The sequence below is a fragment of the Galeopterus variegatus genome, unplaced genomic scaffold (genome assembly GCF_000696425.1).
Source record: "Galeopterus variegatus unplaced genomic scaffold, G_variegatus-3.0.2 Scaffold465, whole genome shotgun sequence".
In the NCBI taxonomy this organism is placed as follows: domain Eukaryota; kingdom Metazoa; phylum Chordata; class Mammalia; order Dermoptera; family Cynocephalidae; genus Galeopterus; species Galeopterus variegatus.
In genome coordinates this window covers 738,934-753,127 of record NW_007726576.1, presented here as the reverse complement: position 1 = coordinate 753,127, position 14,194 = coordinate 738,934, and the positions used below count along the sequence as shown (strand labels likewise).

The following is a 14,194-nucleotide window of genomic DNA, read 5'->3' as shown; positions in this document are numbered from 1 at the left end:
CAGGATAGATCACATATTAGGTCACAAATCAAGTCTCAACAAATTCAAAAAAATTGGAATTATCCCATGTATTTTCTCAAACCACAAGAGATTAAAATTAGAGATCAATAACAAACGAAATTCTGGAAACTATACAAATGCATGGAAATTAAGCAGCATTCTACTTAATGACACATGGGTCCAAGAAGAAATCAAGCAGGAAATCAAAAAATTTATTGAAACTAATGAAAATAATGACACATCATACCAAAACCTGTGGGATACTGCAAAAGCAGTACTAAGGGGGAAATTTATCGCATTAAATGCTCACCTCAGAAGAATGGAAAGATGGCAAGTGAACAACCTAACACTTCACCTTAAAGAACTAGAAAAACAAGAACAATCCAAACCTAAGGTAGGCAGACATAAAGAAATCATTAAGATCAGAGCAGGACTTAATGAAATTGAAACCCAAAAAACAATACAAAAGATCAATGAATCAAAAAGTTGGTTTTTTAAAAAGATAATAAAATTTACAAACCATTAACATGGCTAACAAAAAAAAGAAGAGAAAAGATTCAAATAACAAAAATTAGAAAAGAAAAAGGCGATATTACAACTGATCAATCTGAAATACAAGGAATCATTCGAGACTACTATAAACAACTATACGCCAACAAGTTTGAAAATCTGCAGGAAATGGATAAATATCTGGACACACACAAGTTCCCAAAACTGAGCCATGAAGACGTAGAAAATCTGAACAGAATGATAACAATAAAGAAGACTGAAGCTGTTATCAGAAGGCTCCCAACAAAGAAAAGCCCAGGACCAGATGGATTTGCAGCAGAATTTTACCAAACATTCAAAGAGGAATTGACAATGATTCTTCAGAAACTATTCCAAAAGATTGATACAGACGCAAATCTCGCAAACTCATTCTATGAAGCAAACATCATCCTGATACCAAAACCAGGTAAAGATATAACCAAAAAAGAAAACTACAGGCTGATATCCTTGATGAATATAGATGCAAAAATCCTCACTAAAATACTAGCAAACAGAATACAGCAACACATACGTAAAATTATTCACCATAATCAAGTGGGACTCATCCCAGGGATGCAACACTGATTCAACATACACAAATCAATAAATATGATACACCATAGTAATAAAATCAAACACAAGGACCATATGGTCATCTCTATAGATGCTGAAAAAGCATTTGATAAAATTCAACATTCATTCATGACAAAGACTCTCTATAAGTTAGGTATGAATGGAAATTATCTCAACATAATTAAAGCCATATATGATTAACCCACTGCCAATATCATCGTGAATGGGGAAAAGCTGAAAGCTATTCCTTTAAGAACAGGAAGTAGACATGGAGGCCCACTCTCACCACTCGTATTCAACATAGTGTTAGAAGTACTAGCCAGAGCAATCACAGAAAAGAAATAAAGAGCATCCAGACTGGAAAAGATGAAGTCAAACTTTCCCTATCTGCAGATGACATGATCCTATATATCAAACAGCCTAAAGCCTCTACAGAAAAAACTCTTGGAGTTGATAAATGATTTCAGCAAAGTAGCAAGATACAAAGTCAACACACAAAAATCAGTAGCATTTCTATTCTCCAATAGTGAACATGCACAAAGGGAAATCAAGAAAGCCTGCTCATTTACAATAGCCACCAAAAAAATAAAATACTTAGGAATTGGGCCGGCCCAGTGGCGCAATGGAGAGTGCGCCACTTGGGAGCGCGGCGGCGCTCCCGCCGAGGTTTAGGATCCCATGTGGAGACCGGTTCCCGCTCACTGGCTGAGCGTGGTGTGGCGCAACACCGAGCGTTGCGATCCCGTGGCCGGTCCCCGGTACAGGCGCAACACCGAGGGTTGCGATCCCGTTACCAGTCAGTAAAAGAGACAAAAAGGAAAAAAAAATACTTAGGAATTGAGTTAACCAAGGATGAGAAAAACCTCTATAACGAGAACTACAAACCATTGCTGAAATTAGAGAGGATACAAGAAGATGGAAAGATAACCCATGCTCTTGGATTGGAAGAATCAACATAGAGAAAATGTCCATACTACCCAAAGTGATATACAAATTTAATGCAATCCCCATCAAAATTCCAATGACATTTTTCTCAGAAATGGAAAGACGTATCCAGATATTTATATGGAATAACAAAAGACCACGCATAGCCAAAGCAACGCTGAGCAAAAAAAATAAAGGTGGAGGCATAACACTACCTGAGTTTAAACTAAACTACAAAGCTACAATAACCAAAACAGTACGGTACTGGCATAAAAACAGACACACTGATCAATGGAATAGAATAGAGAATCCAGAAATCAACCCACACACCTACAGCCATCTGATCTTTGACAAAGGCACCAAGCCTATACACTGGGGAAGAGACTGCCTCTTCAGCAAATGGTGCTGGGAGAACTGGATATCAATATGCAGGAGAATGAAACTAGACCCATACCTTTCACCATACACTAAAGTCAACTCAAAATGTATTAAAAAATTAAATATACACCCTGAAACAATACAACTTCTTAAAGAAAACATAGGAGAAACACTTCAGGAGGTAGGACTGGACACAGACTTCATGAATATGACTCCGAAAGCCTGGGCAACCAAAGGAAAAATAAACAAATGGGATTATGACACAGACTTCATGAATAAGACCCCAAAAGCACGGGCAACCAAAGGACATATAAACAAATGGGATTATATCAAACTAAAGAGCTTCTGTACAGCAAAAGACAAGCAACGGAGTGGGAGAAAATATTTGCAAAATATACATCGGACAAAGGATTAACATCCAGAATATACAAGGAACTCAAACAACTTTACAAGAAAAAAACAATCAACCCAATTAAAAAATGGGGAAAAGAGCTAAATATGCATTTCTCTAAGGAAGATATACGAATGGCCAACAGACATATGAAAAAATGCTCAACATCACTCAGCATCCGGGAAATGCAAATCAAAACCACACTGAGATACCATCTCACCCCAGTTAGGATGGCTAAAATCCAAAAGACTCTGAACGATAAATGCTGGCGAGGTTGCGGAGGAAAGGGAACTCTCATACATTGTTGGTGGGACTGCAAAATGGTGCAACCTCTACGGAAAATGGTATGGAGGTTCCTCAAATAATTGCTGATAGATCTACCATATGACCCAGCTATCCCAGTGCTGGGCATATACCCAGAGGAATGGAAATCATCAAGTTGAAGGTATACATGTTCCCCAATGTTCATCGAGACATAACAATTGCAATTCCTTGAAATCGATTCGACAAGCATACAGAAAGGACATTGTTGGGAGCGAGGGGGGAGAAGGAGGAGGGAGGTAGGTTTTGGTAATTGCCACAATTATCAACCACATTGTATATTGACAAAATAAAATATTAATTAAAAAAAAGAAAATTAGCCATTATCTTATGATTTAGAAGACAAATATTTACATTTTAAAATAATGAAGTATAGACAGTTAAAAAGTTAATTTTGGGTGAAGAAAGGATTTTGAATAAGTTCTCACTTTTTAACCTGTCACTACTATTCACAATAATCACATATGTACAACATATATCAGCAGAAAAACAAAGGTATTTCCATTACAAAATAACTACTTTTCAGAATTTGATTTTTAAACACACCTCAGAATACAGTATTGTAAATGAGTTTCATTTTTAAGTGGATCAATACCATCTACAATCCTTTATCTGGGATTTCTGGGGTCAGATGTGTTTTAGAATTCATAATTTTTCAGGATTTAGAAGAAAATTCAGGAGTGATTACAAGGAAGTTGGTGAAGCAGGAAGCTGCAGGAATCAATTCCTCCACCAAAACAACTATTGAGCTGGGAGGACCACTCAGAATCAACTATTTCACAACTCTCGAGTCTAATGGAAGACTTGCAGTGTCCTAGGGAGTGCTGGATGAAGAAAAAGGCTGGGAGATTTGGGTGAATTTCCATGTATGCCTAACAGCTACCATCCCTGAGCTCCCAGCCCTGCAGCAGTCAGCTGTTCAGACTATAGCCTCCATCCTGGGACACCTTGCTGGTGCCAAGTTGAGCAAAACAGACACCATCCTCCAAAATTTTGATCTGCCTCAGCATGCACTGAGGGACTGACACAGAGGCTGGCCATTGTTTCAAACCCCTTTCCAGGAGATGCATGTCAAAATAATTTAAAGACACAAAACACTTTATTTTCTTTTCTTATTGGAGCCAGTCTTTTCAAGAAATCTGTCAGTTCACTGGCTAACTGCAGATATAACAAAATACACTTCAATGACACACATGATAAGGAACACAATACTGCAAAAATAGTCCAGAAGAGACACTAACGGACAACTGCAGCCCTCAAAGAGCAACAAGAGCAATCCCTGGGTGTAAGGTTACCACAATGCAGTTTTCAAAATGTCCAATTTTCATAAAAAATTTACAAAGCATATAGAGAAAACAGGAAAGTAAGACCAATTCACCAGTGGCAGGGGCAGGGGGGATTGACAGAAACCATCACTGAGGAAAGCCAGACATGGGACTTACTAGCCAAAGACTTTAAATTAACTGACTTATATATGCTCAAAGTGCTCAACAAAACCATCAATAAAGAATTAGAGAAAGTCAGGAGAACAATGTATAAACAAGTAGAGAGATATCAAGAAAGATTAAAGTTATAAAAAGGAACAAAACAAATTCTGGAGCTGAAAGGTATAATAGCTGAAGTAAAAATATCTCCAGAGGTGTTCAACAGCAGATTTAGGCAGGCAGAAGGAAGAATCAGTGGACTTGAAGATAGGGCCATTGGAATTATGCAGCCTGAGGAGCATGAAGAAAGAATGAAGAAAAGTGAATGGAGCCTAAGGGAACTATGGGATACCAGGAAGCACATCAACATATACAATATGGAAGTCCCAGAGTAGAGAAAGAGGGGCTGGCCAGTTAGCTCAGTTGGTTACGGTTTTGTGCTGATAACACCAAGGTCCAGGGTTTGACACCTGTACCAAATAGTTGCCAAAAATAAATAAATAGAGAAAGAGGCAGAAAGAATATTAGAAGAAATAATGACAAAAAAACTCTCCAAATTTGATGAAAGACATGAATCTACACATCCAAGAAGCTCAAGAACTCCAAGTAGAATAAACAGAGAGATCCACACCATGACATATTATAATGAAACTGTCAAAAGACTAAGAGAGAATCTTAAAAGCAAGAGAGGAGTGCCTTTCACAGATAAGGTATGGGGAAAATAGGATAATTTAGTCAGGCTCCCTCTACATTTCTTGTAAACAAGTTGTGTGTTGGTGGAGTTAGTGCACAGGTGCACCTATGTATGTTTCTAATAAATTGCTGTGTGTTCTTCAGTTTGTGAAGCAGGCTGGCCCGCAGAGAGCTCACGTCTAAAAATAGAGCATGTTTACTCTGGTGGCAGCTGCTCAGTTTTCAGTTTTTCTTTGGACTTTGCCCTTAGCAGTTAAGTTTCTGAGTTTCTCTTTGTACTACCTAGCTCATAGTGTTGTGTGTGCTGAATAAAGACTATTCCTACTTCAACCAAGGCTCCAAGGACCTTTTTGCTGGTTACCTAGCTCATAGACCTGCGTGTGAAGGGTTTGTGAATGGGCTTGAGGGGTCTGTCAGCTTCAGACCCTAGCCCTAGCTCACCAAGGCTCCAAGGACCTTTTTGCTGGTTACCTAGCTCATAGACCTGCGTGTGAAGGGTTTGTGAATGGGCTTGAGGGGTCTGTCAGCTTCAGACCCTAGCCCTAGCTCTACATAAGGGATCCTCAATAATTTCAAGAGCTGTCTCATTAGAAGTCATGCTGGCCAGAGGCTGTGGGATAATATATTTGAAGTGCTGAAAGAAAACAATTGACAACCAAGTACTTCATAACTGACAAAGTGATCCTTAATAACTCCTTTTAGCATTTCTTATAGGGTAGGTCTATTAATGGCAAATTACTACCGCTTATATCTGGGAATGTCTTAATTTCTTCTTCATTTTTGAAGGATCCTTATCAATAGTCACCTTAAATTTAAATGCATTAAATTCCCCAGTTAAGAAACAGAGATTGGCAGAAGAATAAAAAAATGATTCAGGCCAGCCCATGGCTCACTTGGGAGAGTGTGGTGCTGATAACATCAAAGCCACAGGTTCAGATCCCTATGTAGAGATGGCCAGTTAGCTCACTTTGGAGAGCGTGGTGCTGACAACACCAAGTTAAGGGTTAAGATCCCCTTACCAGTCATCTTTAAAAAAAAAAAAAAGATTCAAATATGCTGCTTGCTTACATGAAACTCTCTGTAGACTAAAGACAAGGGAATAACTTTAAACCTAAAAATAGTTTGAAAATGAAACAACATTCCATGCAAATAGTAACCAAAAGAGACCTGGGGTAGCTAACTATTATTAGAATAAAATAGATTTTAAGTCAAAAATTGGACATTATATATTGATATAATCACAATTCACCAAGTAAATGTAACAATTATAAACAAATACACACCAAACAACAGAGTCCCAAAACCAAGTGAAGCAAACACTGACAAAATTGAAGGGAAAAATAAGCAATTCTACAATAATATTTGGATTTCAATAACTTAATTTTGATAATAGAACATCCAGACAGAAAAGCAATAGGAAAATAGAGGATATGAACAACACTATATACCAACTAGACCTAACAGGAATAAAAATAATACTCTACCCAAAAACTGCAGAATGTATATTCTTCTCAAGTGCACATGTAATACTTGCCAAAACAGACCACCTGCTAGGCCATAAAACAATTCTCAATAAATTTAAAATAATTGAAATCATACAAAGTACCTTATAACAGAAGTAAAACTGAAAAAAAGCAAATACATGGAAAATGTACAACACATTCTTAAATGCTTAATGGGTCAAAGAAAATCACTAAGGAAATTAAAAAATATTTGGAAAGAGGGATAAAAATGAAAACACAACATACCAAAACTTATAGGATACAGTAAAAGCAATACTTAGAAATTTCTATCTAAATGCCTATGTCACGTTCATTAGGATATTACAATAAATAAATAAATGAATATCAAGTGTTGGCAAGAATGTAGAAATACTAGAATAGAACCCTTGTGCATTGCTGGTGGAGATGTAACTGGTACAGCCACTATGGAAAACAGTATGTCAGGTTCTCAAAAAATTAAGTATAGAATTACCATATGATCCAGAACTTCTACCCTGACTATATACCCAAAAGAATTAAAAGCAGAGACTGGAACATTCATAGCAACATTATTCACAATAGCCAAAAGGCAGAAACAACCCAAATGTCCATCAACAGATGAATGACAGACAACAAACAAAATTTGGTATATCCATACAACTGGAATACTAGTTAGCCATAAAAAGTAATGAAGTACAGACACATGCTATAATACAGATGAACTTTGAATATACTACATTAAGTGAAAGAAGCCAGACACAAAAGATCACATATTGTATATTTCATTTTAAATGAAATATCCAGAATAGGTCAATCCATAGATTCATAAAGAAGATTAGTGGTTGCCAAAAAGAGGATGAGGAAGGAAATAGAGAGTGATTAATTAATGGATATGGGCTGACCTTCTGGGATGATAAAAAAAAGTTTTGAAAACAGAGGTTGTGGAGCTGAGCCTGTGGCGCACTCGGGAGAGTGCGGCACTTGGAGCGCAGCAGCAGCAGCGCTCCCACCGCGGGTTTGGATCCTATATAGGGATGGCCGGTGCGCTCAAGCGCGGTGCAGCTGGTCACAAAAAGGACAAAAAAAACAGAGGTTGTGGTTGCACAATACTGTGAATGCACTAAATGCCACTGAATTGTACACTTTAAAATGGTTAATTGTTAGTATGTTAATTTTTTTTTTTTTTTGTCCTTTTTGAGACTGGCCGCACCGCGGTCAGCCAGTGAGCACACCAGCCATCCCTATATAGGATCCGAACCCACGGCGGGACCGCTGCTGCACTCCCAGCGCCGCACTCTCCCGAGTTCGCCATGGGCTTGGCCCGTTAATTTCACCCCAATTAAACATTAAAATAACAAAACAAAACAAAAAAGAAAGAAATACAGTGTGTATGCTATATATTACATAATATCCCCAGCAAGATCCAGGGCAACACTCTGGAATATAATGTATTAATACTCTCCAACAGAACTTTTAACTATTCAGAATAAGAATAACTACAAAATAAACACACACATAGGCACGCATAAATAGCCTCATATAAGTTCAGTTCAGGTTTTGCTACCCAATAAAATCAGGTCAGATCATTACTTAGGGTAGAAAACTACGTTTGTCATACCAACGACTGTTATGAGTGTAGTTGCATCCTCCAAAACAACATGTTGAAGTCCCAATCCCTGTGAATGTGACCTTATTGAAAATAAAATCTTTTCAGATGTAATTAAGATGTAAATTAAGATGAGGTCAGACTGGAGTAGGGTGGGCCCTTAATCTAATACAATGCTGTCCTTGTAAAGAACAGACACAGAGACATACACACATGCAGAGGAGAATGCCATGTGAAGACAGACACATGGAGGGAAGGTGGCCATGTGCTGATGGAAGCAGAGATTGGAGTGAATATAGCTGCAAGCCAAGGAATGCCAAGGATTGCCAGCAACCCCTACAAGCTGAGACAGCATGGCTCTGCTGATAACTTGACTTTGGAATTCTAGCCTCCAGACCATAAGAAAATAAAGTTTAGGGCTGAGCCCGTGGCGCACTCGGGAGAGTGCAGCGCTGGGAGCGTACCGACGCTCCCGCCGCGGGTTCAGATCCTATGTAGGACTGGCCGGTGCGTGCGCTCGCTGGCTGAGCGCGGTGTAGGCGACACCACACCAAGGGTTGCGATCCCCTTACTAGTCACGAAAAAGACAAAAAAAAAAAGAAAAGAAAGTTTAATTACTGTAAGGCACCCAGTTCGTGGTACTTGGTTACAGCAGCCCTACGAAACTAACACACTAGCCAAGGTACCACTTGGATTCGTAACTGTAAACTGCTTTCCAAATTTCAATTTATGACCTCACCACTAAGAGAATTCCCCTTTTAACACATCTTTGATTATATGGGGTCATTGTATTTATTTATTTATTTATTTATTTATTTATTTATTATTTTTTTTTTTTTTTGTGGCACAAAGCCCACCTTGTTGAAGGAACAAGAGATCTAGCCCCCTTCTGTTTTGCAGGACCACTTCAGAAAGGGAAGTAAGGGACTCTTGTAACTTAGTAATGGAGCTTTCTATTTCTTTAAATATCAGCATCTATGGCTGCCTGCAACCTTTGGTAATTCTGATGCTGAATAACTAGAGCCAAGGCTCCTGTTGCTGCCCCAGCTGCCCCCAATCCCAAGCCTAGGAGGACAGAGAGCGTAATACTTAGGGGCTCTCTTTTAGTTCTGTAGTTTCCATTATTTTTATCCCAATATGATAATAGTTCCTTATATGGATGATAAATGAGCCGAGGCAGCAGCTGGGTCATTGTATTTAATAAAAAAACTTATGTGACATATTTCATGTCCTTTTCATCTATATTTGTTGGATTGATTAAAATGTTTCAAATATTTTAGATATGGTCTTAAAGATGTAATTGAATCACTGTATATTTTTTTCCCAACTTATAGATACAAACTTACCTGAGCTTTTCCAAGGCACTTTCTTGTTCAATGCGAAGTTTATTTAAAGATGTGTTCTCAGCTTTAAATTTTTCTATTTCTGTTTCCAATTCAATAACTTTCTCTCTCAAACCCTGGGATAGAGCACTGTCACCTATGAAATAGGCCATAAATACTGAACTTCATAAAAGGCCTTTACAGCAGCAAAAACACTGGTAGCTATTAACACTAAGAGCCAAGAATATGGTAAACACCTGTGCTGTTAAAGTGCATTAGACACAATGCTTCAAATAACAAAAAAGGAAAAAAAATTAAATTGGCTTAACTTTACAGAGGAAACCAGTCTAAATGAAGAATTAAATTATTCTACTTCAAAAGAGTATCAACCTGACGAGGAATCAACATTATACAATAAAAAGAAATAATTCAAATCAATTTTCTAAAAGACCAATATACCTGTATATAAATACCTTAAGAACATCAATAAATAATTCACAAGAGATCTAAAGGGCTATTCAACACCAAAATCAAAGTTTATCCCTGATTGCTAATCAAAGAAATGTAAATTAAGATTTTTTTCCCTTATCAAATTTATGATTTAAAAAAGCAAAATAGCCAATGCTTCTGTTCTTCAATTGAAACAAGCATTTTTATCTACTGGTACTACCCTTTTGGAACATAAGTCTTATGTATATAATAAGGCTAAAAAGCTGAGTCAAGTTATAATATATGTCTCTATCAATTAACAATACATAGAAAAAATGACTGGAAGGAAATATCCCCAAATGGTACAGCAGTTACCTTTGAGTAGTTTAGCTATAAATATTTCTGCTTCTATGCTTTTTTTTAAGCTTCTAAACTTTGTGCAAGAAGCATTACTTTTAAAATCAGAATTTTTTTAAAATGCTTAAGTTATAATCTATATTTTAAAACACCTATGCTCTTCTAGGCATTCAGAGTTCATATTATAATACAATAGAAAGCAGTTTTCCAATGTTAAGTTTGAAAAGTCCATTGCATCAACCAAATACTACACAGTCATTAAATGGAATGAGGCGGATATGTGTATATGCTAGAACAATCACCAAAATTTATAAGCAAGGTGCACGACAGTTTGTAAAAAGCGTGTGTTCATTTGTGTAGAATTGAAATTATACACACACTCATAATATGCTTTTATATGCATGGACTCTTTATATATTAACTTTTTTGGCAGCTAGCCAGTATGGAGATCTGAAACTTTGACCTTGTTGTTATAACACCATACTCAAGCCAACTGCACTAACCAGTCGGCCTGTGTGGATTCTTTTTAGAATATACAAACAAAATGGTAATGTTGATACTTCTAGGACAGGGGACTAGGAGCAGGTCTGGGGAAGAAAGGAAACAGATTTTACTGTATTCCTTCTTGGTCATGTTTGACAAGTTAATGCATGAAGTAATAAAAAAGAAAAAAGAAAAAAAATATATATATATGTGTGTGTGTGTATAAAAATTTAAACAGTCACAAAAAACATGCGTATACACAACAGTTCACCCCACAGTAACACAAACCATAAACTGGGTACTCCCTGGTTGTAAAATTAAATTAAATCTTATCTCACTTTAAAATTAATTTTAAAGCCTTGCGAAAGATAAAACACAAGTTTAAGTCTGAAAAATTGATAACACAATTCATCTGAATCTCTTATACTTACTACTATCATATTATTTACACCCAAAAATAAATAAAAAATTTAAAAATCACCCATTAATCTACTGAGCAACAAGGTTAGATTTTAAGCATTCTGACAACATATTAATAAAACAAATGTTACATTTACAACATGCTGATACATATTTTATAATGCTCTGACTCACCAGGTGATTGGTCTTGACTTATGTTTAACTTGGGTTCATTTCCCAAGTGTGAATCTGATTTTGGTTTTGGTTTCAAAGAAGGGAAGAGTTTCATCATCAGTTCCGATGCAGGAGGAGGACTTCTGTTCCTCCTGGGCTCACTCAAGTCTTCTCCCTTCTTGACTGGTGCAACCTTCCTTTTTATGGTTTTGTCCAGGATACATATTTCACTCTTATTAGAGAAGCGTGTCTGGGGAAGCCCATAAATGTCTTCATCCCCAAGAATAACATCATGTTGACATGAATTCTCTTCAAGGTCGGTCCAAGTTCTTTCATCATCAAAGTCAATTTTACTCATACTTAGAGGTGAGGGTCTTCTTGAGGAGTCAGATACTTTATTTTTTATGACTTCTATTAATATAGGCTCATCACTACTATAATCTTTATCAGACAAATCCAGATCAACATCTCTCCTTTTATCTTCTTTAGTCCTGGTATCCCTAAAAGGCCGCCTGCCGTCACAGACTTGTGGGCTATCCTCTCTGCTGCTGAAACCCCTTTCTCTATCCTCAGCCAATGGTTTTATAGGAACATCAAGCTGTTCCTCAGAACCAGTGCTACTATCACTGTTTGTAACACCTTCTTCATCACTTGGATTCCATGGAGTTTGATTTTCAGAGGTGCCTATTTGGAAGGCTCTCCTCCTGATTTGACAAGACTGTTCCCTCAACCCATCAGGTGAGGACACTGAACCAAGTTCCTTGGGTGTGACCTCACCCTCACTCTTCTTTTCCCGTACAGTATGGCCTGGATCCTCACTGTGGTTACACTGACTAATTGGATCCACTGGATTTCTCTTCTCCTGCTGCACAGCTTTGACAGGGGTAGAAGATATCTGGTGACCTTTGCAGATCTGATGATCTCTTTCTAAGATTTTCAGTACAAATGAGGAATTACTAGAAAATGACATTTCATCAGCAGCTTGTTCTAAAAACAAAAATTCATCTAATTCCAAATTTTCCTTTTCCTTTTGTCGTTCCCAATTCTCTAACTTTTTCTGAAGAGAAACATCAAGAGAAGACTCAGACTCTTTCACAGCCTCACTTATTGGGCTCTCAGAAGCCACACAGCTGACCGGCCCTGTCGAAAGAGGAACTCTGTCTTTACCTTGTGTCCTATTCCACACTTTGCAACCAGTATGACAAGGTTTTATACACTCAGGCAGATTTTCTTTATTATTAGATTCAACTTTTTTTTCTAATCTGATCTGGTCTCTAAATTGCCCATCACATTTCTTCCCCGTGTGCACTTTCAATCCTGACGGAGAGATTCCACTTTTGCCATTATTACTCTTAAGTACCTTTGGCTTCTGACTGAGTGTGACAGAACCACTCTTGGTTCTAACTTTATTGTCCTTTCTAACAGTAGGGTTCTCTGCACACAGATCTTTATTTATAAGAGCAGTCTTCCGCTGGAATGGTTGTTTTTCTATTTTAAACACAGGTTGGACCTCTGAAGTACTCTGGTTAGTCACTAGTTTACTTTCTTTCCCTTTTTGAAACTTAGATTTAGCATTAGTAAATCTAGCTAAACCTTCTCCTCGTTTTAAGAATGGTTGTTTTGGTTTTGCTTTGACTAGCAATGGTCCTTCTGCTTCCTAAAATAAAATACAATATTTGAATTAATTCGGGTATATCCAAGTAATCTCAAAGCTATTTTCAAAGCAAAGTATAAATAAATCTCTAAAACCTTAGAAATATTTAATCAAAATAGTGCAAATGCTAACCCTTAGCTGTTTTTGTTTCAGTTCTTGTTCTTCCAACCGAATTTGTTCTTCTAAGAAGTCTTCAAATGTCTGTTTCCTTTCTCTAATAGCAGCTTTAATAGGCCTAATCATAAAGACAGTTATTTAAAATGCAAATCATAATTGTGTGAATACTTTACACTTACTCTGCCTAATATAGATACCCTTGACTATACTGAGAACTAACCTTTTTCAAAGTCAGGGACCCCCTTTGAGAATCTAAAGAAAGCTACAATCTTCCTCCACCCCTCCACAATACAGAAACATACAAACTCTGCACATGATTTGGGGGTACTCAAGAACCCTTCTGAGGTCCATCTATTGACTATGGATTAGCTTTTGGAGTAACATATTCGTTATACAACTTTAAAATATATTTCAAAACTAGTTCATTAAATATGCATTTTTAAATTAAGAAAAGTCCTTAGCAATGTGAGTAAATAAAACAACAAAGTTATTTTGCTCATATCATAACATCAATCAATATTTCTTTTTTTTTCTTTTTTTTAAAAAGATGACCGGTAATGGGATCTTAACCCTTGACTTGGTGTTGTCAGCACCACGCTCAGCCAGTGAGCGAACCGGCCATCTGTATATGGGATCCGAACCCGGGGCCTTGGTGTTATCAGCACCGCACTCTCCCGAGTGAGCCACGGGCCGGCCCTCAATATTTCAAATATAAGAAATAAATAATGGGCCGGCCCGGTGGCGCACTGGATAGTGCGCCGCTTGGGAAGCGCGGCGGCGCTCCCGTCTGAGGGTTCGGATCCCACATAGGGATGGCCGGTTAGCTCACTGGGTGAGCATGGTGCTGACAACACCAAGTCAAGGGTTAAGATCCCCTTACCGGTCATCTTTTAAAAAAAAAAAAAAGAAGAAGAAGAAATAAATAAATATTTCAAATATA

At 37.5% G+C, this 14,194-nt stretch overlaps 1 protein-coding gene across 1 annotated transcript in view; it reads right to left on the bottom strand.

Moving 5' to 3' along the window:
• The window catches only part of CENPJ (centromere protein J), a gene marked incomplete at its 3' end in the record, with an annotated part of 35,238 nt that overhangs the window by 12,962 nt on the left and 8,082 nt on the right, over positions 1-14,194 (bottom strand). Inside the window, exons 6-8 of the mRNA XM_008569097.1 lie at positions 13,270-13,372; positions 11,505-13,140; positions 9,666-9,798 (exon numbers count right to left, since the gene is read on the bottom strand). Coding sequence (XP_008567319.1) covers positions 9,666-9,798; positions 11,505-13,140; positions 13,270-13,372 — 1,872 coding nt within the window. The remainder of the gene's footprint in view (positions 1-9,665; positions 9,799-11,504; positions 13,141-13,269; positions 13,373-14,194) is intronic.